Source organism: Scyliorhinus torazame, chromosome 14, assembly GCF_047496885.1.
Source record: "Scyliorhinus torazame isolate Kashiwa2021f chromosome 14, sScyTor2.1, whole genome shotgun sequence".
Taxonomy (NCBI): Eukaryota; Metazoa; Chordata; class Chondrichthyes; order Carcharhiniformes; family Scyliorhinidae; genus Scyliorhinus; species Scyliorhinus torazame.
The window spans coordinates 90,136,036-90,159,984 of record NC_092720.1 but is presented as its reverse complement, the minus strand read 5'-3'; the positions used below and the strand labels follow the sequence as shown (position 1 = coordinate 90,159,984).

At 43.4% G+C, this 23,949-nt stretch overlaps 1 protein-coding gene across 1 annotated transcript in view; it reads right to left on the bottom strand.

Annotated features, from left to right (window-relative positions):
• ppm1lb (protein phosphatase, Mg2+/Mn2+ dependent, 1Lb) overlaps positions 1–23,731 on the bottom strand; it is a 205,185-nt gene extending 181,454 nt beyond the window's left edge. Inside the window, exon 1 of the mRNA XM_072474460.1 lies at positions 23,098–23,731. Within this exon, the coding sequence (XP_072330561.1) occupies positions 23,098–23,496 (399 nt within the window). The 5' untranslated portion in view covers positions 23,497–23,731. The remainder of the gene's footprint in view (positions 1–23,097) is intronic.
• Between the last annotated feature and the right edge of the window lie 218 nt (positions 23,732–23,949).

The window sequence follows — 23,949 nt, the reverse complement described above, 5'->3', positions numbered from 1 at the left end:
AATTTATGATAATCTAGTTATTTCTAGATTTTGGGGTGAGGAGGGAAAGGCAAAATATTTGCAGAAGCTCCATAAGGAGATTAATTTCATTGGGCAGATTCAATGATGGAAGGGATAGGCTTGATTGGTCTGTTACATTTATATTGTCATTTTCCCAATTACAACACTGATAAAGTATTCTGGGTGTCACTTCACCTTGTTGAACTGCCCCCTTAAAAAAAAAACATATGCTTGTGGCAAAACCCCACACAATTCTGACAATATCAATCTCCACCAATCAAATCACAGGGTAAATAAGAAGTTCCACTGCCATTTGCAAATTACATTTTCTTCTCAAGGTCATTTGTTCAGCCGACTGTCATAATATTTGCAACTGTGTTTGTAATAAAGCAAACTGCACTTTCACCTACATCAATGGATAGTCAATGCATTAACAGTATCTGCAATGCGTTGAAGACCATGTTAAATGTTGCAAGAATCACCGGAACACCTTTATTCCATGTAAATCAGGTACAATAAATTATTACTAAGAAAATCTAATCTCTACAATTTAATACAGAGCATTCACAGTAGTTACACACTGTACTAAAAATGCACAATTTTGTTTATAAGCCTTTTTTCATAACGACAGTGCAGAAGGATGCCATTCGGCCCATTGCACCTACACCGACCCTCTGAAAGAGCACCACGCCCCCACCTTATCCCCGTAAACCAGTAACCCCACCTAACCGTTTTTGGACACTAAGGGGCACTTTAGTGTGGCCAATCCACCTAACCTGCACATCATTTTTGCCTTCTAGATCTTTACTGCAATAACTAAATCAAATTAATTAAAAATGGTGCTGACATCTCCATTGTTCCAATTAAGATGATTTATATATTTCCATCCCTAGGGTCTTAATTTTTTTTAAAAATGATAGCAACAACATTTTAGACAAGTATATTGCAAACAAGTTAGGGTCTCTCCACCATCTACCCAGGGTTAAGTTAGCATCAGAAATTGGATAATGTGGTTGTGGCTCTGGTTCTCATGTTCAGCTACAATGGAGGGAAAAATGATATGTGGCTCCAAAAATTCCATTACTGTACCATGTAGTGTTAGCCATCATAGCATGGTAATGCCTCTATTACATTATTGCAGCATAACCGCTACACGTTTTACCATTTTAATTGAATCCAAGACCCCAATATTAACTTTATCTTGTCAGACACGATTGAATATGTAATTTTGTCTTACATTGTAGCTTCTGTTTCAACAGGAGTTGTATATGTTTACATATGGATAAAACAAATTACAGGGCAATTATAAAAACAATCTCCACCCAACAACATAGAAACATAAAATATAGGTGCAGTTGGAGGCCATTCAGCCCTTTGAGTCTGCTCCGCGAAAATGATCACCACCGATCATCTAACTAAATAGCCTGTCCCGTCTTCCCCCATATCCTTTGATCACTTTCGCACCAGGAGCTATATTTAACTCCCCTTTGAAAACATACAGGGCGGGATTCTCCGCCGGATCGGAGAACCCCCAGGGGGCGGCGCAAATCCCGCTCCGCCAACGGCTGCCGTATTCTCCAGTGTTGTTTTTCGGGGGACGGCAGGATTCCTGCCATGACGATCGGGGGCGGTTGTCACCCCCCCCCCCCCCCCCAGCGATTCTCCGGGCCCCAATGGGCCGAGCGGTCGTCTGTTTTTGGCCAGTCCCGCCGGCGTGAATTACTCAACTCACGCACGGCAGGACCTGGCAGGTAACTTGGCGGAGGCGGTCCTCGGGGAGAGGGGAGGGGGGGGGGGGGGGAGATCCGACCCTGGGGGGGCCCCCACAGTGGCCTGGCCCGCGATCGGGGCCCACTGATCTGCGGGCGGGCTTGTTCCGTGGGGGCACTCCTTTCTTCCGCACCGGCCCCTGTAGGGCTCTGCCATGGCCGGCGGGGAGAAGAGAACCCCCCGCGCATGCGGCAAAATGCGCCGGCCGATAGGCGCATGCATGAGATCACGCCGGCCCTTCACCTAGCTCCCGAAAGTGCGGAGCGTTCCGCACTTTTGGGGGATGTTGATACCGAAGTGGTTGGCGCCGGTTCTCCCGCTGGCGTGGGGACTTAGTCCCCAGGAGGGAGAGTCCCGGCCACAATGTTTTGGCCTCAACTACTTTCTGTGGTAGTGAATTCCACAGACTCACAACTCACTGAATGAAGAAATTTCTTCATGTCTCTGTCCTAAATGGTCTACCCCGTATCCTCAGACTGTGACCCCTAGTTCTGGACTCTCCCACCATCGGAAACATCCTTCCTGTATCTAGTCCTGTTGGAATGTTATAGGTTAATATGAGATTCACCTTATTCTTCTGAACTCCACAAATATAGGGCGCAATTCTCCCATGCCGCGCCGTACCGGAGAATCGATGTTTACTCCATTTCCCCGCGCGACGCCAGTCCGACACAGTCCCACCATTCTCCCAACCGGCGGGACCGGCTTCATTGTGGTCTGCACCGCGCACGGCGGAGAATCCGCCGAGAGGGCAATCGAGGCGCTTCGCACAGGCCCCCACTATTCGCGTGGCTACGAGACGACAGGTTCCCGCCGGCGCCGTCCACCCCTGGTCGCTGCCGGTGGGAACTCTGCGGGAACGCTGGGGTGGGGGCTCCTTCACTGGGGGAGGCCTCCGATGGGGCCTGGCCCGCGATCGGGGCCCTCCGATCGGCGGGCCGGCGTCTCTCCCCCCCGGGCCTACCCCCTTCAGTGGACGGCCCCAGAACACCGGCGCCATGTTGGTGAGGGGCCGTCAAGCGTAAGACGTTCCCCGCGCATACGCAGGATGGCACGCACCAACTGCGCATGCGCAGGATTAGGCGGCCCCAACTACGCATGCGCGTGTTGGCGCGGCGAAGGACGCTGGAGTGGCGTGAACCGCTCCAGCGCCGTGCTGGCCCCCTGTGGGGGCCAGAATAGGTCATGCCCGGGCCCTGTTCGCGCCGTTGTGAAACATGACGGCGTTCACGACGGCGCGAACACTTAGTCTCCATTTTGGAGAATCGCGCCCATTATCCTCACTGACTCAATTTTGTCTCATATGTCAGTCCCACCATCCCAGGACTCAGCATTGGAAACCTTTTCTGCACTCCCTCTCAAGCAAGAACATCCTTCCTCAGATAAGGAGACCAAAACTGCACACAATATTCCAGGTGTGGTCTCACTAAGGCCCTGCATAATTGCAGCAAGACACTCCTGCTCCTGTATTCCATCCTCTCATTTTGAAGGCCAACATACCATTTGCCTTCTTTACTGCCTGCTGCACCTGCATGCTTACCTTTAGCGACTGTGGAACGAGGACACCCAGGTCTCGTTGCATATTTCTCTCTCTCAATTTATAGTCATTCAGATAATAACCTGTTTTTTCTACCAAAGTGAATATCCTCACATTTATCCACATTATAGTGTATCTGCCGTGCATTTCCCCACTCACTCAGCTTGTCCAAATCACATTGGTGCGTGCCATCCTGCGTCATCTGCATCCTCCTCACAGCTCACCCTCCCACCCTGCTTTGTATCATCTGCAAATTTGGAGAAATTACATTTTGTTCCCTCATCTAAATCATTTATATTGTGAATAGTTGGGGTCCTGGCATTGATCCCTGTGGTTCACAACAACTGAAAGCAACTTATATTTATATTGTGCTGATTACATGATAGGACTGCTCATGATGCTTCACAGCGCATTACAAAACAAAATATGACAAAGAGTCACATAAAGAGATATTAGGTCAGGTGACCAAAGATTTGGTCAAAGGTGTAAGGAGTGTCTTTTTTTTTTTTAATTTAGAGTGCCCCATTATTTTTTACAATTAAGGGGCAATTTATTGTGGCCAATCCACCTATTCTGCACATGTTTGGGTCGTGGGGGTGAAACCCACGCAGACACAGGGAGAATGTGCAAACTCCACACGGGCAGTGACCCAGGGCTGGGATTCTAACCCGGGTCCTCAGTGCGGTAGGCAGCAATGCTAACCACTGTGCCCCCGTGCTGCCCCGAGGAGTGTCTTAAAGGAGGAAGCAGATAGTTTACTGCAGTACTATTCTGTTCATTCGAGCATGAAGTTTACCAACATAGTATGATGTCAAATATAACTTTTAGTCCTTTCACAAGTACATGCCTAAGTATAGCTTTGAGTCACAGGCTGTCAGTATTCCCTCAACCTGCATTTTTAGCTCGGTGTAATTTCCCTTTGGGTCAATGGCCTTCTTCTGCGCTGTAAATTCTATGATTTGACATTTTCACAGAAGTAGTATGATAATGTCATGCATAAAAATGCATCAAAGTATTAAAAGGAACATGATAATGTTCTCAACACTTCCCATACAGACTGTTATTAAATAGTTTCTCAGGCAGCACGGTGGTGCAGTGGTTAGCATTGCTGCCTCACGGCGCCGAGGTCCCAGGTTCGATCCCGGCTCTTAGTCACTGTCCGTGTGGAGTTTGCACATTCTCCCTGTGTTTGCGTGGGTTTTGCATCAAATCTGTATCAGTCAGCTCCAGATACTATTTAAAAACATTTTCAATGAGGCAGAAAATAAAGTAATTTTTATAACAGCTGCTGAAAATAAATCAGCTGTATCGTAGTATTATTTTTATGGACATCTCTCGTAGCCTTTTGAAGGAATCAATGAAAACATCTCCAACACAAGCATTATATTCTTATACACAGCTCTTACTGTCACAGGTTCAATGCTTCAATTGATGGAGTACTCCATTTATGTTTGCGGCAGTTGCAACTTTCTCATTTTCTGTATATTCCATTTTTAGGTCTTTACCTAATTTCCTTCTGGGATCCCCCCATGCCTACCACCATTCCCAAGAGGAAATTTCAATAGAAAGCTATATTGTAGCCTCTTCAAATGCCACCCTGTAACTAAGATGTGCATTTGAATACTAATTGGTGACACAGCATCCGACATACCTCCTTCAAAGCACCTCACCTCCAGTTGATGGAATTCCAATGGCCTGACTGTGATCTCGACCTACTGCGCGAGGAAACAGATGCAAACCTGTATCTTTCCATTTAGCACTAGTATAGAAACCGATTAGTCCATTGCATCACATTAAACCTCAGGTTTTTCATTTAATACAGTACTCTCTTTTAGTCATACTTAGGGTTGATTGTAAACATATGCTTCTGGTATAATGAGATTATTTTTCTCAAGAACATTCAGAATCTTTGCAATTAAGTTTTAAGGAAATTGATAACGCACCTTACATGACCAGAATGAAAATGTTGCCTACATAAATGCAGTGACTACACTTCAAATTAAGTTATTTCCTGCTAAATGAATGGCACAAATAAATAAACAAAGTTATGGATTTTCATATGAACTATGACGATGTGCCATCCCATTATTGGTCTAAACATATTTATATTTTGGTGGTGCTGGTGATGGTAATGTTAGTGACAAGTCATTCAGAAACCTGGACAAATGCTCCAGAGACAGAGTTCAAATACCACCACTACCGCTGGGAGAATTTGAATTCAATTAATAAATCGGGAGTAAAATGCTTGTCTTGGTAATGATTAACACAAGATTACTGGATTGTCATTAAAAAACCCATCTTGTTCACTAATGTCCTTCAGGGGAGGAAATCTGCTATCCTTACCCACTCTGGACTACACGTAACTCCAAACACACACACAAATGTCTTTGACTCTTAATTGCCCTCTTAAATGGGTAGCAAGCTGCTCAGTTGTGGGTGGCTCAACATCACCTGTTCAAGGGAACTAAAGATGGGCAATAAACATTAGTCCTGCCAACAATGCTGACATCCCAAAAACACTTTTTAAAATATGTGAATAGTTACCAAATTGTCACATCCTATTTTACAAATGATGTTCCTTATTGGAACCTTTCCACTTATGACAACAAACTCGCTGGTTTTCATCAAACTCTGGTGTTAGACAAATCAGATTATGCAAAAATAATTTGTTTGTCTTCTCACGTGGATATAAAATATATATTTATGGCACTAATCAAACAGGGGAGCTCTCCTGGTAGCCGAGTCAATATTTGTCTCTCAGCCAACATCACTTAAATTATACGGTCATTAATCCCATTGGCATCTGTAGTATTTTGGTTTGTGCGCATTATCATGTTGCCCCACATTACAACAGTGACTGCTCTTCAAAAAGCGCTTTGGATTTCCTGATATCATTTTAATAACACAATTTTTTTCCTTTCCTTCTTCATGAAAAACACAAGGGGCAGCACGGTGGTGCAGTGGTTAGCACTGCTGGCTCATGGCGCCGAGGTCCCAGGTTCGATCCCGGCTCTGGGTCATTGACTGTGTGGAGTTTGCACATTGTCCCCGTGTTTGCGTGTTACGTGTTCGCCCACAGAACCCTAAGATGTGCAGGATAGGTGGATTGGCCACGCTAAATTGCTCCTTAATTGGAAAAAATGAATTGGGTACTTTAAATTTAAAAAAAACACAAAACACATTGATATATGATCAGTTCAACTGATTTTACTTTTGCCTACAGATCAAAAACTCTTGAGCCTGGAATCGCTAAACAGTAATAGCCCGATCCTCTGCCAAGGTACAGGGGACTGTTGGGATATATCATTCTTGTGGATGGGATTTGAAGCTATGATCACCTATCCTTTCCCACTGCAGCAAAAATTCCTGAGCATTAATTGCAAAGTTAATCTGGAGTTTTGCTCCTTTTAGAATAATGCCAAATAAACCAATTTATACCCTGCAGGTATAGAAACATAGGAATGACGAGAAGTAGGAAATTCAGCCCTTCGGGCTTGCTCCGTCATTCAATCAGATCATGGCTGATCTCTTCCTGGTCTCAATTCCACCTCCTGACCTGTTCCCCATATCCCTTTAACCCATTTTTTAACCAGAAATATGTCTATCTCCTTCTTGAAACGATTCATGATTCAGACTCCACCGCACTATAGGACACCAAGTTCTGCAAATTCACCACCCTCTGCGAGAAGTCATTCCTCCTCATCGCAGTTTTAAATCTACCACCTCTCAACCTATATCTGTGACCTGTCTAATTGGATTGCTCCACAGGGGAAACAGTTGGTCTATGTTTACTTTATCAATCCCTTTTAGTATTTTATATATCTCAATCAGATCTTCTCATTCTTCATTTAATCTCTCCTCATATGTACGTTGAAGGTACCATGTCAAACATTTGTGCTCAAGTAAATATTTCAATTTTGAGTAAATACTAACGGAAAGTATAGAGGTTGACAGCTGATTTGAAGCCTACACATCAGAATATGATGACAGCATTATAAACACTCAGAAAAATGTGTCTTTGAATGACTTGACATAAATTTCAAAATGAATGCACTTATGCTCTTATTCCACATTTAGTTAAGCTTCCCACTAACATAAAACTCATAGCATTAGCCAAAGTTACTTTGGAGCAGGTTCTGGGTGGTGTAACGTCCCACATGGAACATATGGGGTGGGAATGCTTGTCTACCCCATGATCCTTACAGAGTGCGAGCTCCCCCGCCAGGGGTGTGGGATCCCAATTATCCAGTGTATATATACACACATACCAGTAAGGCATTGACCAAAGAGAAAACCAGTAGGGGTCTACCGTGAAGTATACATATCTTGTTTGTTAATAGAAAATTGTTACTGTTTACCCGGTGTGGACTTCACGTGTTCTTATTACAGGTGAGGTCCCGAATGTCAGTGTTAAATGAGTGTACTGCCCCAGCATTCTGTTGAGAACTGTGACAGAACAAGTGATTTTGTTTTGATTAGCAAATTAGAGAGTGATCACAAAGCTGGAGGAGGCAGTTTGTTATTGCAGGTTAGGGTGAGAGGGCACCTTCACCGTGAGACATCCTTCCAACAACTTTACAGTTGAATAAAAAAATAGCCACAGCTAACAGGCCTCCATCGTGGCGGGGACGTACCGGTGGCCAGGTCTGGGGCGGCGGTGGTGGTGGGGGGTGTTGGTTCGACCTAATATCTGCTTGGAGTGCTGGCTTCCTGCTCCTCCTCCAGGTAGCTGCTGTGCTATCTGTGCCAGGGAGGGGCCCGCAGGGCAACTAGAATTTTCCAGTTGGCTTCTGATCCATGGCCTTAGTTGCACTTTTAATTCACTTAACAATCCATTACTTCCCTTCCGACCTGGCCTCCAGGAAAATGACTCCGGGATAGGATGGTGCTGGTAAACTCAGCATGTTATCCACTGGCACAAGATTATGTGACCGGCAGTCTGTTTCCGCCCTCCTGTTGGAGCTAAAATTCTCCGTTACGTTTCAAATTAATTTGTCAGCTGGGTAATAAGATAATTAATTAAAGATAACTAATACAGAAAATGTCAAAACATGCAATATTTCTAAGTATATTTCAATTACTTAAAAAGGTAACATATTGAAAGAAGTGCTACATTTCTCAGTCTTATTAGTCAAAATAATAGCTCTTCTTGAGATGGCTCTTCTGCCAAAAAACAGACATTTCTACTCATATTTTTTACTCAAAGACTATGGCCGAGATCTACTGGCTGCATTGTGCCTGAACAGCAGCGCAGCCGGTAGATGCCGGAAGACCCCCCTTCCAGGATCTACCCGGCTCGCGACGACTCGCAGGAATCTAGTGATCTAACCAAAGAGTGCGATCTAATCCCCTCGCTTTGGAGATCTCGGGCATGCACCGTTCAGTGTTGGTCTCCACAAACGGGGACCAGTTGGAAAGCCACTCGTGGGGGTCTCCCAAGGGATCGGAGGCCCCCAGGTGCTTGCCCTCTGGGCAAGGTTGTACTGTGGCACTGCTGGTGCCACCCGGGCACTGCGAGCCTGGGTACCAACCTGGAACTGCCAAGGTACCCAGGTGGCATTGCTAGGCTGGCAGTGCCAAACTGGCATTTTTCACCTGACAGGAATCTGGCCTTGGGGTGTCACTTTGTTGGGGGGGGGGGGGTTCGGGGTTTGCATTGGCCGGTCAAGAAATCGCCACGCCATTTAAAAACAGCGTCTCGATCTCTCACTGCACTATGAAATTCCGGCAAGCGGAGCTCTTCAGTGCAGAAAACGGGTCTAAGTGCGGCCTAACCGCACATTGCCCGCTGAGGGCCCTAATCTACCAAAAGGCCGTTCGATAGAGTGGTGTTTCTCGATGCTCCGAACACTGAGATCCAGGCTAATCGTGCGTGCTGTAGGACTCTGTTCCCATTAGAGTAGATCACGCCCTTTACCAAATGCCATTTCAAATTTTGGAGAGTGCAATTCTGTCTTCCCATTTGTAATTTAAGTTTCCATTCATTACAATGTATTTCAGCTGCATCTTTGTTTTTGCAGTCATTATTATTTAACTAGGCACAAACCGCTCACCGTGGTCAAGCATATCTATGCATATTCCCAGTTTGTAAAAATAGTTGGTGGTGACATGACCCTATGGTGCATAAATGATTGATATATTCACATAAAAAGTTCGAGGGGAGGAAATTTCATGTAATTACCCAATTTTACACTTTAGATTTGCTATGATAATATTACTGCACATTTAAAAACTCTACTTAAAGAAATGGATGAAACAGTGAGTTTGTATATTATACTTTCACATCATGGGCCTGAATTTGAAAGCAACCTAGATTGACAGATAGACTGTTAGGAACACAACAGCTACTTAACACAAAGATATACCAAGATGATTCATAGATGTGGAATCAGACAAAAATTGACATAGAGGCAAAGAAGAGATATCAGAAGGTATCATAAGCATAAAAATAAATTTGTTTTAATCAGGTTCTTAAAGAAAAACAGGGTGCTGAGTTGGAGAGACTTAGGGATGGAATTCCAGCGCCTTGGACCTGGATGGCTGAAGGCATAACAGCTAATAATTAGGGAGTGGGTTGCGGTGATGTCAAAGAAAGTAGGGCTGCATATGAGTAGAGTTGTTGAAGGAATGCAGGAAGTTTTAGAGATGGAGAATATTACAGAAATGGGGAGGGTAAAACTATAAAGGGGGTTGAACAAAAGGGTGGTAATTTTAAATTGGGGGCATTGTAGGGACTAGGAGCTAAAATAAGTCAACTCGCAGTTGCGTTTTGGATGAGCTGAAGCCAAGTGCAAATTGTGATTTTTCACTTGAGCACTATTCTCCGCCAGATCTCAACCTCGCTGCCGGCAGTGGGGAAGAAGAGATCCTTGAGGAACTCCACAGGTAATGTTGCAGTGGCAGAAAGAGAAGCCATTACTGGAAAGGTTCTAGGGAATACTGGAGGCAGACCCACTCAGTTTGACAACGGAAAGAATTTGGAGATAGATGGCGTGGTGGATCATGTCAAAGGCAGCAGAGAGATCAAGAAGGATGAGATGGGATAGTGCAGCACAGTGACAGAGGATGTGACTGGTGATTTTGACTGCAACCATTTCAGTACTGTGGCAGGAACAAAAATCTGATTAAGAGATTCAAATATAAAGCTGCAGGAAAGGTGGGCACAGATTTGGGAGGTAACAGCAATCTGAATAAAATGGTGACACTACACTGGTAAATAACCAGTTAAATTCCTGAAAACTTCTCTCAGCTAAATACGGAACTATTTTGGACAGTTTCGCAGTACAATACATATTTCAGTTTCCTGGTCTGTTAGTTTGGCCATGATAATATTTGGTTAATTCTGTAGGTTCTCTTGGTAGTGCACAGTGAATATTTAGACGATGGTAAGCTATCACCATTACTATTCTAGGTAGATAACCATATTTTTGATTTTGAGACATTAATACAAGGAAAAGGGCACCAGGAAATGCAAAACTGCTTTGCCTCGAGAGCGTGGGAACCTAAGAGAACATTTAAGCAGACTCGGAATGACCAAGTAATATATTTTCAACCGTGAACTTTGAGCAAGCAACCTGACAATTTGTGTTTCAACAGCAATATTTAGTAAACATCTTTGAAATCTTCACACAAAGTCCCGACATTTAAATTATAATTGCAGACTGTGGCCAAAATCTTACATCCTTGATCGTGGCTGGGATTTTCCGGCGCCACTGACAGTGAATGGAGTTTTGGTTGGAACGCCTAATTTTCCGTTCTTGCTTGCGACGGGTCCTACTACGGACGAGACCGGAGAAGCCTGCCTTGAATCAATAAATTGCATCAAATTTGGCGTGTTCCAACGATGGCGTCGACATCTCGTAGAGTCTCTCAGTTTGAATAAAATAAATCAAAACATATCACCTGTATAAAAATCAATATGTATATTTTTCCTGCCTCATTGCATATGGTAAGTAGAACAGTATTCTGCTGTTTTTGAGTTATTTGTCCCTTTTCTATCATGCTTTTTCTGCTTCTGTATCTCTTCTGCCTTAAGTCTTTTGGTCTGCCTTTTTTGGCTCACCCGATTTTTATCCTTGGTCCCTTCCGGCTAGAAGAACTGGTGCCATAGCATAGTTTGATATAGATGTGATGGCTGAGTTCGGAGGTTGGGATGTGTACCCCATGTTAAATGGACCCAAACCAGATCAAGTACAAAATCTCGCACACAAAATTGTTTCCTTGATAGTAGGTTTATTCCAGGATGCAGCCTTACAGATCTCACAGGATGCAGCCTTACAGATCTCTGCCTCCTAATTACTACCCATTGTGCCCCAGCTGACTCTCTTTATACTCTTTTTGAAGAGAACTAAAAAAATCAATAAATTGAACAAAAATGACAGAGGATGACAGCTCCTGCTGCGGCACTAACAAAAATGTAAATGTCAAACTGATCAAGCTAAAATATCATTCACAAAGGTGATAATGCACTCCAGCCCCTGGTCGTGATGTCTCTCTTCATACTCACTTGATTAGAACAAATTACATCAATAAATTAAATAGAAATAACAAGGGGATGACAGTCCCTGGTGCAGCACTATAACAGAAATCAAAATGTCAAAGGAAACTTAGCTAATCAAACTAAAATATAATTCCCAAGGTGATGATGCACCCCTGCCCCTGCAGCATCCAGCAGAATGCAGTGACTCTCTTATACTCTTTTTAATATAAACCAAAAACAAATTAATCAAACATGAGGGGATGACAGCTCCTCATGGGACACTGTAACTAAAGAGCAGCATGGTAGCATAGTGGTTAGCACTGTTGCTTCACAATGCCAGGGAATCGGGTTCGATTCCCAGCTTGGGTCACTGTCTGTGCGGAGTCTGCACGTTCCCCTGTGTCTGCGTGAGTTTCCTCTGGGTGCTCCGGTTTCCTCCCACAAGTCCTGAAAGACGTTTTGTTCGGTGAATTGGACATTCTGAATTTTCCCTCATTGTCACCGAGCAGGTGCCGGAGTGTGGTGACTAGGGGATTTTCACAGTAACTTCATTGCAGTGTTAATGTAAGCCTACTTGTGACTCAATAAAGATTATTATTAAAGCAAAATTGCAAAGGAAACTTAACTAAAATGAAATATCATTACTGGAGGTGATGATGCATCCCAGCCCCCACAGTGCCCACCAACTGCGGTGACTCTCTTTCTCCGTGATCGAATCCTTAATCAAACAATACCCATTGCCTGTGTATCTTTAACAGCATAAATGAGCAAAACAAAAAGAACTTTATGACCTATCTAATAAACAAAACAACATATAACAAAAATGGTTCTCCATAAACTTTCATCATGACACACAACAGCTGTCCTTTAACAGGAAAAAAAGAGTCCTGTTTTGGGCATATACAGCAGGGTGTTTCTCAGAGTCCGCAGCACCGAGAACGACCCCACTAATAAATGGGACTTGGTTCTTTTTTGGGCTTGGGAGGGAAAGCCCAGCGAAGCCGCACTTACCTCACTTCCTACAGTGACGAGATCAGCTCATTAATGCAGAAATGGACCAGATGTCATTTTTAAATACCTTCCCGATCTCTGGACCCCTGACTAAGGCCTCTGGACCCGCCTAGCCTACCACTTATTGGATCCTCGAGCTCTCCCCCCATCCCACCTCTTAGGGGAGGTGCCTTGCCAGTCTGGCAGTGCCACCTGGGCAACCTGGCACTACCAAGGTGCCAGGCTGGCAGTGTCAAGGTGCCTGGTTGACAGCTGGCGTGCCAGGTTACAACCCTGCCTAGAGCCTGACCACCTTGGGCCTCCGATGGCCTGGGAGACCCCCCCCAACAGGTGCTGTTATGCCTGGTCCACATTTGTGTGGACAAGTGCTAAGCAGTGCTCAGTTGAGGCATTGCTGGGGAGGCCGTTATTTCCCGGGAGCTGGGATAATCCAGCGCGGACACATTTAAATGAGCCTATGTCAGAAAGCTGTGGAGGCCAAATCCCGGAGTGTCTTTAAGACAGAGATAGATAGGTCAGGGGTTATGGGGAGAAGGAAGGAGAATGGGGATGAGTAAAATATCAGCCATGATTGAATGGAGTAGCAGACTTGATGGACTGAGTAGCCCAATTCTGCTCCTATGTCTTATGGTCTAATCTGTATCTCACCCCGCGAGGGCGAGATCCAGGTGTCGATGTCTCGTTAGATCCCATTAGATCTCTTGAGGCCTCTCGTGAGATCTAACGGCTGTGTCGCATCACCGATTCAGGTGAAACGAGGTTGTTCGATTTTGCTCAATGTCCTTATCAATTTATCTTCTAATTTGTTTGTAGTCACCAAATATCTTGATGCTCAGGGCTTCTACGTCTGTTCTTGATCATCATCCTGAACACTTAGCTAATGTTTGAATTGTCAGTGGCTTTCCCTGCTCACCCTACAACCACCACACACACACACACATGGAGAAAAGGGAAAGAAAATATTAATAAAATAAAAGGATAGGGATCTTTGATTCAAAGGGATGACTTCCAGTCAATGTCTTTCTGAAGTTCAGGCTTTCGGTTTGGTACGTCCTTTCTTCCAGGCTTGATATGATCTTCTCAGGCAAGGTTGTCTACCTTCCCTGCAGACTCAATCATTTCAGGTTCACAGCAGAGGATATGCTAGACACTCACTGCTTTCAAAAGATTAGGCCAATTCTTTTACTTCAGCCCCTGAAGAGCAACAAGCTGTTGGTCACTTAAAAGATCTTCAGCTTCCAACTACAGGTAGCAGAGAGAGAAAACAGCTCCTTTCATCTCTTGAGGTCTAATCGCTTCTGGAAGGTTCTTTCTTTGAAAAGGTGTCCCACATCAATGACTCACCATTGAAGAAATACGGTAGACCTCTGAAAATTAAGATAGATCTCCAAAGATGTGCAGATTAGGTGGATTGGCCATGCTAAATTGCCCCTTATTGTCCACGCTAAATTGCCCCTTAATATCCAAAGATGTGTAGGTTAGGTTACGGGGATAGGGTGGGGAAGTGAGCCTAGGTAGAATGCTCTTTTGTAGGGTCGGTGCAGACTCAACAAGCTGAATGGCCTCTTTCTGCATTGTAGGAATTCTATGATCTCCTGGAATATTGTGCGGCCGGAAGACGGACCCCCTCCAGATCACCTAATCTGGAAGGTCCACGTTTGGATGCTCCTTGACCTATTGCTGTGGTGTTTCAGATCCAAAGTTGTGGGCGGTTTCCATCCTGAACTTCGGAGGCAGCCCCAGGCATTGTTCAGAGGAGTCTCAACATCTGCATGCCACGTTGTTCCAAACGTATTTCAGGCCACCATGTTTTCCTGCTGGCACCTCGAAAAATCTGGTGCGGGGGCTTGGGCCTTCAAGTGCATCCCATCAAGGGGATGTTACCCCCTACAACATGAGCTCTTATTTTGCATTGGAAACTTTGATATGGCACCTCATTCAATGTCTTCTGGAAATCCAAGGACGGCATATCCTCAGTTTCCATTTATCCATGTTGTTAATTCCTCAAAAACTCCAATAAATTACTCAAACGTGATTTCCCTTTCACAAAACCATTGACTCTGCCTGATTGCATTGAGATTTTCTCAATGCTCTGGTGTAACTTCCTCAGTAATATGCTAAGATCATTGGCATGTAGTTTCCTGCTTTCTGTCTCCCTCCTTTCTTGAATGGAGGAGTAACATTCGCTATTTCCCAATCTGATGGGACTTTTCCAGAGTCTGGGGAATATTGGAAAATTAAAACCAATGCATCTACCATTTTAGCAGTCACTTCTTTTAAAACCCCAGGATGAAGTTCATCAGGGCCTGAGGACATGTCAGTTTTTAGTTCTAACAGGTTTCTCAGTATCTTTTCCCTGATGATTGTATTTGTTTTAAGTTCCTCCCTCCTTTTCACCTCCTGATTCACATGTATTTCTAGGATGTTATTTGTATCCTTTACAGAGAAGACAGATGTACAAAATCTGTTCAGTTCATCCATCATTTCCTTTTGTCCATTATTAATTCTCCATACTCTCTCTCTAGGGGACCAATGCTGACGTTACTTTATTCCTTTTTAAATACCTATGGAATCTCTGACTATCTTTTAAGAAATATATTTCTAGCTAGTTTTCTCGTACTTTAATTTCTTCCTCCTTATTAGTGCTTTGGTCGTTCTTTGCTGTTCTTTATATTCTGTTCGATCTTGGAGGCACGGTGACTCTGCAGCCTCACAGCGCTGAGGACCCGGGTTCGATCCCGAGTCACTGTCCCTGTGGAGTTTGCACATTCTTCCTGTGTTTGCGTGGGTTTCACCCCGACAACCCAAAGATGTGCAGGGTAGGTGGATTGGCCACTCTAAATTGCCCCTTAATTGGAAAAAAAAAGAATTAGGTACTCTAAATTTCCTTAGTTAACCAAGGATTCTGCATCTTTCCTTTAAAGAGTTTTTCTTTCTTACTGAGATCTCTGCTGACCTATCCCTTAACCTAATTTCCACTTTCACTTTAGCCAACTGGGAAATTAGGTTAAGGGATAGGTCAGTAAAGATTCAGTGGGTAAATTTTCAAAATAGTGAGAACTTACTGCTTAGTGCCTCCTCAACCCTTCTTATCCATCTCCAAAAGCCAGTCATCTGTCACTATATTCCTGCTCTTTGGAATTCTCTTACTACCTCACTCCCTGCAGAAAGAAAGGAACTTAGGAACAGGAGCAGATAATTTAGCACCTTGAGTCTGTTTCACAATTCCATTGGAACTTAACTGTTGTGTATCTTAAATTAAGTCCACACATGTTGGCTCCGTAATCCTTAATACACTTGCCTAATAAAAATCTATCATTCTCAGTTTTGCAATTTGAGACTCAGCCTCAACAGCTTTACTGATGGAAAGATTTTGGGTGCAATTGAACTAAATGGGAACAAAGTTCCATAGCGAGCGCGTTTAGCAGCATACTTCCCAGCGCTTGCAGCACCGAGAAATACAACACTAAATAACGTCACTCGGGTTAGATCTGGGGCCTCAGCGGGGAACGCACAGCTGAGGCTGCACATCGCCCCGTTTTCTGCACTGAGGCGTTCCAATAGGGAATCGGGTACCGGGTTCAACTTTCGGTGAAACAACTCATGCTATAAATTAGAAGGATACACACACACACACACGTGTGTTCGGCCACAGGAATGGGACAAAGTGCGAATGTCAGAGCTTTTTGAATTTCGAATAAGGGATACTCAAACCTGTATATTCAAATAAATTTTTATTTAGGTATGCAACCCATCTACATAGTTTAACTCTTAATTTCAGAGAAATCTGGTGAATTTACCTCACGCCACCTCCATGAAAATATACACTTGCTGAGGTGCAGTCCCCAGAACGGTTCCAGACATAAGTTAGCCATGCCTCTGTACACCTGTATCATAACTCCAAGCTGTTGTAGTCCAGATGCTTCGAGATCAAATTTTATATTCCATTTGCCCCTTTTTGTACCTGCCCATTAGTTTTTAGTGATTTTTGTTCATCCAGTTCCTAACATCTCACCATTTAATGATGGTTCTCTTCAGAAATCTCAAAAAAACATTTTGACCTAGTTTCCTCCTTTTCTTATTTCATCTTTCATCTTGTTGTCTTACATAAAGAGCACTATATGATTTCAAGAAATTGGCAAGCTAAATGGATAACTTTTGGCTGAGATTACAGAAGCTGCTGCCTGCCTACTTCTTCCTGAGTGAATTTTCTTTTTATAATTTAGAGTACCCAATTATTATTTTTTTCAATTAAGGGGCAATTTAGCGTGGCCAATCCACCTAACCTGCACATATTTGGTTGTGGGGGCGAGTCGCATGCAGACACAGGGAGAATGTGCAAACTCCACACGGACAATGATCTGGGGCCAGGATTGAATCTGGGTTCTCAGCGCAGTAGTTACTGAATAAATTCAACAGAAAGTTAATGCCAAGGGTGTGCGACATATATAGAGCCCCAACAATGCAGAAGGAGGACATTCGGCCCATCGGGTTTGCACCGACCCTCTGCAAAAGCATCCTACCTAGGCCCACTTTCCCACCCTATCCCCGTAACCCCACCTAACTTGCACACTAAGGGGCAATTTACCATGACTAATCCACTTAACCTGTACTTCTATGGACTGTGGGAGGAAACCGGAGCACCGGAGGAAACCCACTCAGACACTGGGAGAAAGTGCAAACTCCACACAGACAGTCACCAAGGCCAGAATTGAACCCGGGACCCAGAAGCTGTGAGGCAGCACTGTGCCATCATGCCACAGTCATATATATTAACTCTAATGCCTCAAATGTGAGCATTAAAATTAATCAGGTATAGCTTAAAATACTCAAACACTAGCCGTAATAATTTGATGCCAGATAAGAAAGTGCTTCCTTCATCTGATTTCCGGGAATATTTTTCAATTGAATAGCTTTTAAAACTGGCAATACAAAGCTTGTAAGGTATATACACATACACAAATTTGAATCACTCTTATGATTTATACTAATTAAAAATCAAATTACTAAAATATGGATAAATTGGCATATTTCTTATATTATGTATAACCTGCCTCAACAAACTAGAATGAACATCAGTTGAATAACTAGGCTTTTACATTTTAATGTAATGTAAAACAAATAAGTACACAAATTTTCCACAATAGTTGTAAATACAGGTACAGTATACACATCATCATTCACCAAAGATTTGTAATTTGCTCCCAATAATGAGCAACTCAGTCCTAACTCAATATGTCAAGTTTTAATTGTCACTGGCAAAATATTTCCTCTGTACTCAATTCATCAACCCCCACGAGTGGTGGGAGAGGGTTTTGTAAGTTAAAAATTTTAAAACAGGGAAGCATCCCCAACCCGCCAAATGAATGTCTGCTACCATTTTCCAAGTTTACTCCTGGTAAAATAATTTCTCTCTGAATTCTGGAATCATTGTTCTAACCTTCCAGTGCTTCTAAGATTTCCATCTCATTTTTTCATCAAAATCATTGAATTTGTTTTGTTTATCTCTGGCAGATCAATTGCTTATGTCATCCTCTATGAATACTTGAATGGAATACTTAACAATATTTACTGGGCACGATCTACCAGCCGCATTGTGCCCGAATAGGAGCATGACGCGGCCGGCAGATCCTGGGAGAGGTTTCCCGACAGCCAAAGCGCTTCATGAGATCTACCTATGTCGCGCCAGGCATCGTGATCAGGATCCCAAATCCAATGGCCACGACCAAGCCTTGCACACCCATGTAGGTTTAAAACTCATTTAGGCATGATGCTTCGCCCCTTAGATCACAAATGTTTCCAAATTTAACACTCATCCATTGAACATCTTCATTTTAAAAGATTTCTAGAAGTCATTTATCCTCTTTGTTCATTTTCATTCTCATGCAGCCAATTTTTGTATGTGGCATCTTTTTTCAGAAACAATTTCACCATGGTTAGTGTTCATGTTAGAAAGAAATGGGTTTATATTGCAGCTTTTCACGTCACTAAAATGCCTGAATTAGCTATTATTACACACACACACACACAACAAATATTCATCATTAGAAGCTCTTGTAAATAGCTGAATGTTCACTAGAACACCCGGGGAACTCAGTTCTCCTGTGCAAAATACACTGGAACCTTTAATGTCCATTTACACCAACTTAACAGGAGGCAGGATAATATCTTAAATTTGGCATCTTAAATCTTTGCTTAAAGAGCCAGCATAGATTATATGCTCATTTCTTGATGTGGGATCACATCTACAGTCTTCCTGGGCAATATGCTGCTAAATAAGTTTGTACCATCCGTAGTTTCTGCTTTAACTTGGAGTTTCAGAGGCAGGGTAATTGCCAAACATGCGGTTGAAACTTCCCAGGCAATTCCTGTGCAATCCTTGCATGGGGACTTCCTACACCTCTTCAAAGATAGCTCTGCGAGCCGACCTTCCAGAGAACAGAAGATCTGGCTTATCTTTCTTGTTTGACTAACTTTATAATGTTTAAAGGTTTTTCTCTGTCAAGCAATTGTAAATGGTCTTCTCAAAAAACATAACTTCTAGTCATAGAATAACAAATGTAAAAATAAACAACCACAAACAAAAATTATAATTATAAATCTTATCATCTTCTAAATCCAGCTGGAGATTTTATGTGGGGGTGACAAACAAAGGGAATTATCCTTATACTCGAGACATCACCTTCATCTATTATTAAATACTTGCTGGTTGTCAGATCACAGATGATCAACATGGGTTGTAAATATACTAATTGGTATTTAATTTCAAAGCAGCAAATGGAATGAAATATATAGTATGTGTACAGATTAAAGTTTGCAACCAAATTCCTTTCATAGGAGAGTTAGCAGCCAGCACACTTGCACCCTAAGGGACATTTAACTTGCAATCAAATGTTAAATTAACATTAATTCCAGAAGAAGCAGGGCATAGGTGATTGATAATGTACATCGGATTTAGTAATCCGAACACATTTTACTCTGGCTAAAGAGCTGCTTGTAGAACTGTGAAATGCAAGGTCGCAGGTGACGAACTCACTTGCTGAAGTTAAAGAATTGTTCCACTTGTCTATTGAACCAGCTCACTCTTTCAGTTTTGAGCGCCTCTCCCGTAATCCACAACCAATGTGAACAGCTTTTTGTCTACTGTCAACTTCACAAACCCTTGTGATGATGAACCAAAAGGCGCACCAGTCTTCATAAAATGGTTCCACGTGGATACTTTTTCAGCAGCTGTGGTTAAACATCCACATCAGAAAGACTTTGAAGGTCGAGACCAAGAGTGCCACATTTTCCCATTTAAGTCCTGCGACATATGCGCTTATTTCTAGGTTCGCAGCAGATTGAATATGACAAGTGTAACATAATTGGATATGTTTTACAATGATTAGCAGTACAAAAATAATCTAAATTCGAGAGAGAATCTCAAATAAGCAAACAATAAACTCCATAATATTCTATAATAACTGATGCCTGTGCAGAAAAGGCCTAAAATAATAAAATAACAATCGCAATAAGCCCAAGTCCTTAGTTTCAGCATAATTAACATTTGAAAAGGTCGCCTTAGTTTTTTCAGACAGGGTTTGTTGATTTTGTCTATATGTGTAAAAATGGTGTGTAACGTAGATTGCAGACTGTGGATACTACCTTTGAAACCATAGTAACACAATGATTCATTTGTGACTAGTATCTCTGGTTGCTATGACCTGGTCTGAGTATGTTATCACTGAATAGTTAATCACATTATACTGCACGACACAAAGGCGCATAAGGACAATGTGTGATCATCAACATTTCAAATCAAAGACCATTTTATTGTTGTACACTTTGAATTTGTCTTTGTCCATACAATTACATTTGGAATTTGGTGCCGCAAATGTAGCTCCTGCCTTTGGACATTTGAAACAACCAACTAATAGCTACACAGTTGTTCCTGCTCAATGGAAAGGCCATTAAATAGATCTAACGAAAATATGTGTACACTTCTTTATGAAAAATGAACTCTCGAATGACAACTACCTCTCAGGGAGTTCAACATGCATGTGTTTTAAAATATCAGTCTGTTTCCAGTCCAATGCAAATGCAGGCACTGTTAGACCTGGTTCTTGGGAATGAGGTGGAACAGGTGGAGGAGAGGAACATTTAGGGGACAAGTGATCATTGCATCATAAAGTTTAGGATGACTATGGAAAAAGGAAAAAGGAACAAGCCAGAGCAAGAATACTTACTGGAGGAAAACCAACTTCAATGGGGTAAGAACGGATCTGACCCCGGATAAATTGGAAATCAAAGGTTGACAGGCAAAACAGCAATGGCTGCCTTTAAAGAGGTAGTTTGGGCACAGTTAAAGTATATTCCTACATGGGGAAAAGGTCGAACAAAGTTTCTGGATGACAAAGAATATAGGGATTAAGGTGAAAAAGAAAAAGTGTGTGCATGACAACTGTCAGGTGGATAATAGAACCGAGAACCAGGCTGAATTATGGAAGCTTCAGACGGGAATTGAAAAAGCAAATAAGAGAAGCAAAGAGAGAGTATTGGTGGAGTGGCAGATGAAAAATGAAGTGATTCACTTTGGCAGAAAGAACATCGCGAAAATACAAAATAAATAAAGAGTACAATTCAAAAGGGGTGCAGGAAAAGAGGGACCTGGGTGTATATGTGCACAATCCATTGATGGTGGAAGGACAGTTTGAAAGAGTGGTTAATAAAGCATAGAGTAGGGGCAGCATGGTGCACAGTGGTTAGCACTGCTGCCTCACGGCACCAAGGACCCGGGTTCAATCCTGGCCCGTGTGAAGTTTGCCAATTCTCCCTGTGCCTGCGTGTGTCTCACCCCCACAACCCAAAGATGTGCAGGGCAGGTGAATTGGCCACGCTAAATTCACCCTTTATTCCAAAAAAGAATTGTGTACTCAAAAATTTATTTTTAAATATGTTTTTTAAATTAAAAAAATAAAGCATAGAGTATCCTAGGTTTTATTTATTGGGACCAAGAATACAAAAGCAAGGAAGTTCTGTTAAACTTGTCTAAAACACTGGTTTGGACTCAATTGGAGTACTGTGCCCTGTTTCGGGGATTGTACTTTATGAAAGATATGAAGGCACTAGAGAGTCTGCAGAAAAGATTTGTGGGAATGGTGCGAGGGATGAGAAACTTAAGTTATGTAGGTAGACTGCAGAAGTTGGGACTGTTTTTCTTGGAGAGGAGATTTGATCGAGCTACTCAAAATCATGAGGGGTCTGTACATAGTATATATAGGGGGAAAAACTGTTCCCATTGGTGGAAGGATGGGGAACGAGAAGTCACAGATTCACAGTAACGTGCAAAAGAAGCAATGGCAACAGGAGGGGAAACTTTTTCAGGCAGCCAGCGGTTAGGATCTGGAATGTACTCCTGGGAACGTGAGCAAGACAAGTTCTAGCGAGGCAGTCAAGAAAGAGGGAATGATCATCTGGGAAGGACGAATACGCCGGGTTATGGGCTAACGGCGGGGCAGTGGCACAAGATGAATTGGTCCTTCAGAGAGCTAGCACTGATGCGACGGGCAGAATGGTTGCAGCACAGGAAGAAGCCATTCTGTGAATAACTGGTTCCTTCCTAAAAGGTCGGCAGTATCCAGATCTATCACATTATAACCCAGACGCAATACCCCACGTATAGGAGTACAATGTAGAGAAATGAAATGACAATTTTAAATACAGGTTTAGCTACCATCCTTCTGAAACTGACATCGATGTGGATTTCTAATTCAAACATTTTACACTCACTCAATCTTCCAACGCTTTCCTCCCTATCTGTTTGAGCAATTACCTGGCGATCTTGGTCGTTAACAGCCTTATTTGAAAAGAGATGTCACAATTCTTCAAAAGCTTAAACTTCAAATCCAGGGTCCAGCTAATTGCAGTTTAAAAAAAAAAATCATCATTTGCCTCATCGGCCTTAAACACCACCAGTTGTTCAGGACCTTCTAAAGCTCTACTAAAGAGCCAAGTACTGGATGCTGGAAATGTGACATTTAAAAAAGCAATAATATGCTGAAAATAAGCAGTCTGCTGGCATCTGTGGAGAGAGAGAATTGTTAACGTCTCAGTTTGGACCCAAAGTCGCTGAAACGGGAGCTTCGTTTCTCTCCATGGATGCTGCCAGACCTGGTGAGTATTTCCAGCATTTTCTGTTCTTTATCATCTTCTAAAGCTCGCAGTGCTCTTGGATCCCCCCCTCTACATATGAGGTGGGAAGGACCGTGTCCCAAACCGAGAAGGTGTCACTCAGATTGCTGTTGGTTTAACCTGGACTCACCTCTCCCCCGTGCCCGTCAAAAATCCCGAAAATGGAAGGATGACTTTTGTTCACCAGATCAGTGAGGACGTCGAATCGGTCTTCCATGTGATCCCGCCTGCCCTGGATGGAATACACAGCCACGTTGTTGCTCTTGTACTCCCAGGTTTTGGAGAACTCGGCTTCCAGGACGTCCAGCCCCCCGAACCGATCGTTCTGAATGATCTCCACCACTTTCCCCTTCATCATTTTCACCGCATTCTGGCTCGACTTCACGATGGTCTTCACCTCGTCCGTGTGGAAGAAATAACTCCAAAGAGCCAAGCTGATGCACAGGAGAAACAAAGTTTCCGGCCTCAGGAGAAAATAACGCATGATGCGGCCCAAGAGAGACAACAGAGTCATTGTGTCTTCTATCATTTATTCTACCAACTTGGGAGAGAATGCAGCGATCAGTTCACCGGCATCCTCCGGAGCAGGGACCTGCGCAGAGAAGGAAGGCGGCGTCTCCTGCGGCTTGTTCGAGCTGAGCTGGATCACGGACAGGCGGACCTCCTCCCAGCGCTGGGGCAGGGAGATAGGTGCACGATTGCAGAGTGTGCCCGCCACACAGCAAAGCTCCCCTCCCTCCCAGCCCCAAACCCCGGCCAACACCGCTTCCTCCAGAGATCCCCTCTTCCCGACAACACGATCTGCCGCATTCCCACTGCGGGAATACCCCATCCCCAAATCACAGGGTGACCCGCCCTCTCTGCCCCCTCCCCTCCCTAGCTGGTCCAAAGCGGCTTGGGTCGGGTTACTGTTGAAAACAAGTATCCCACCTCGACACGGGGCTGAGCGGCGCATCAGACAGCACCCCCCCCAGGAATTGCC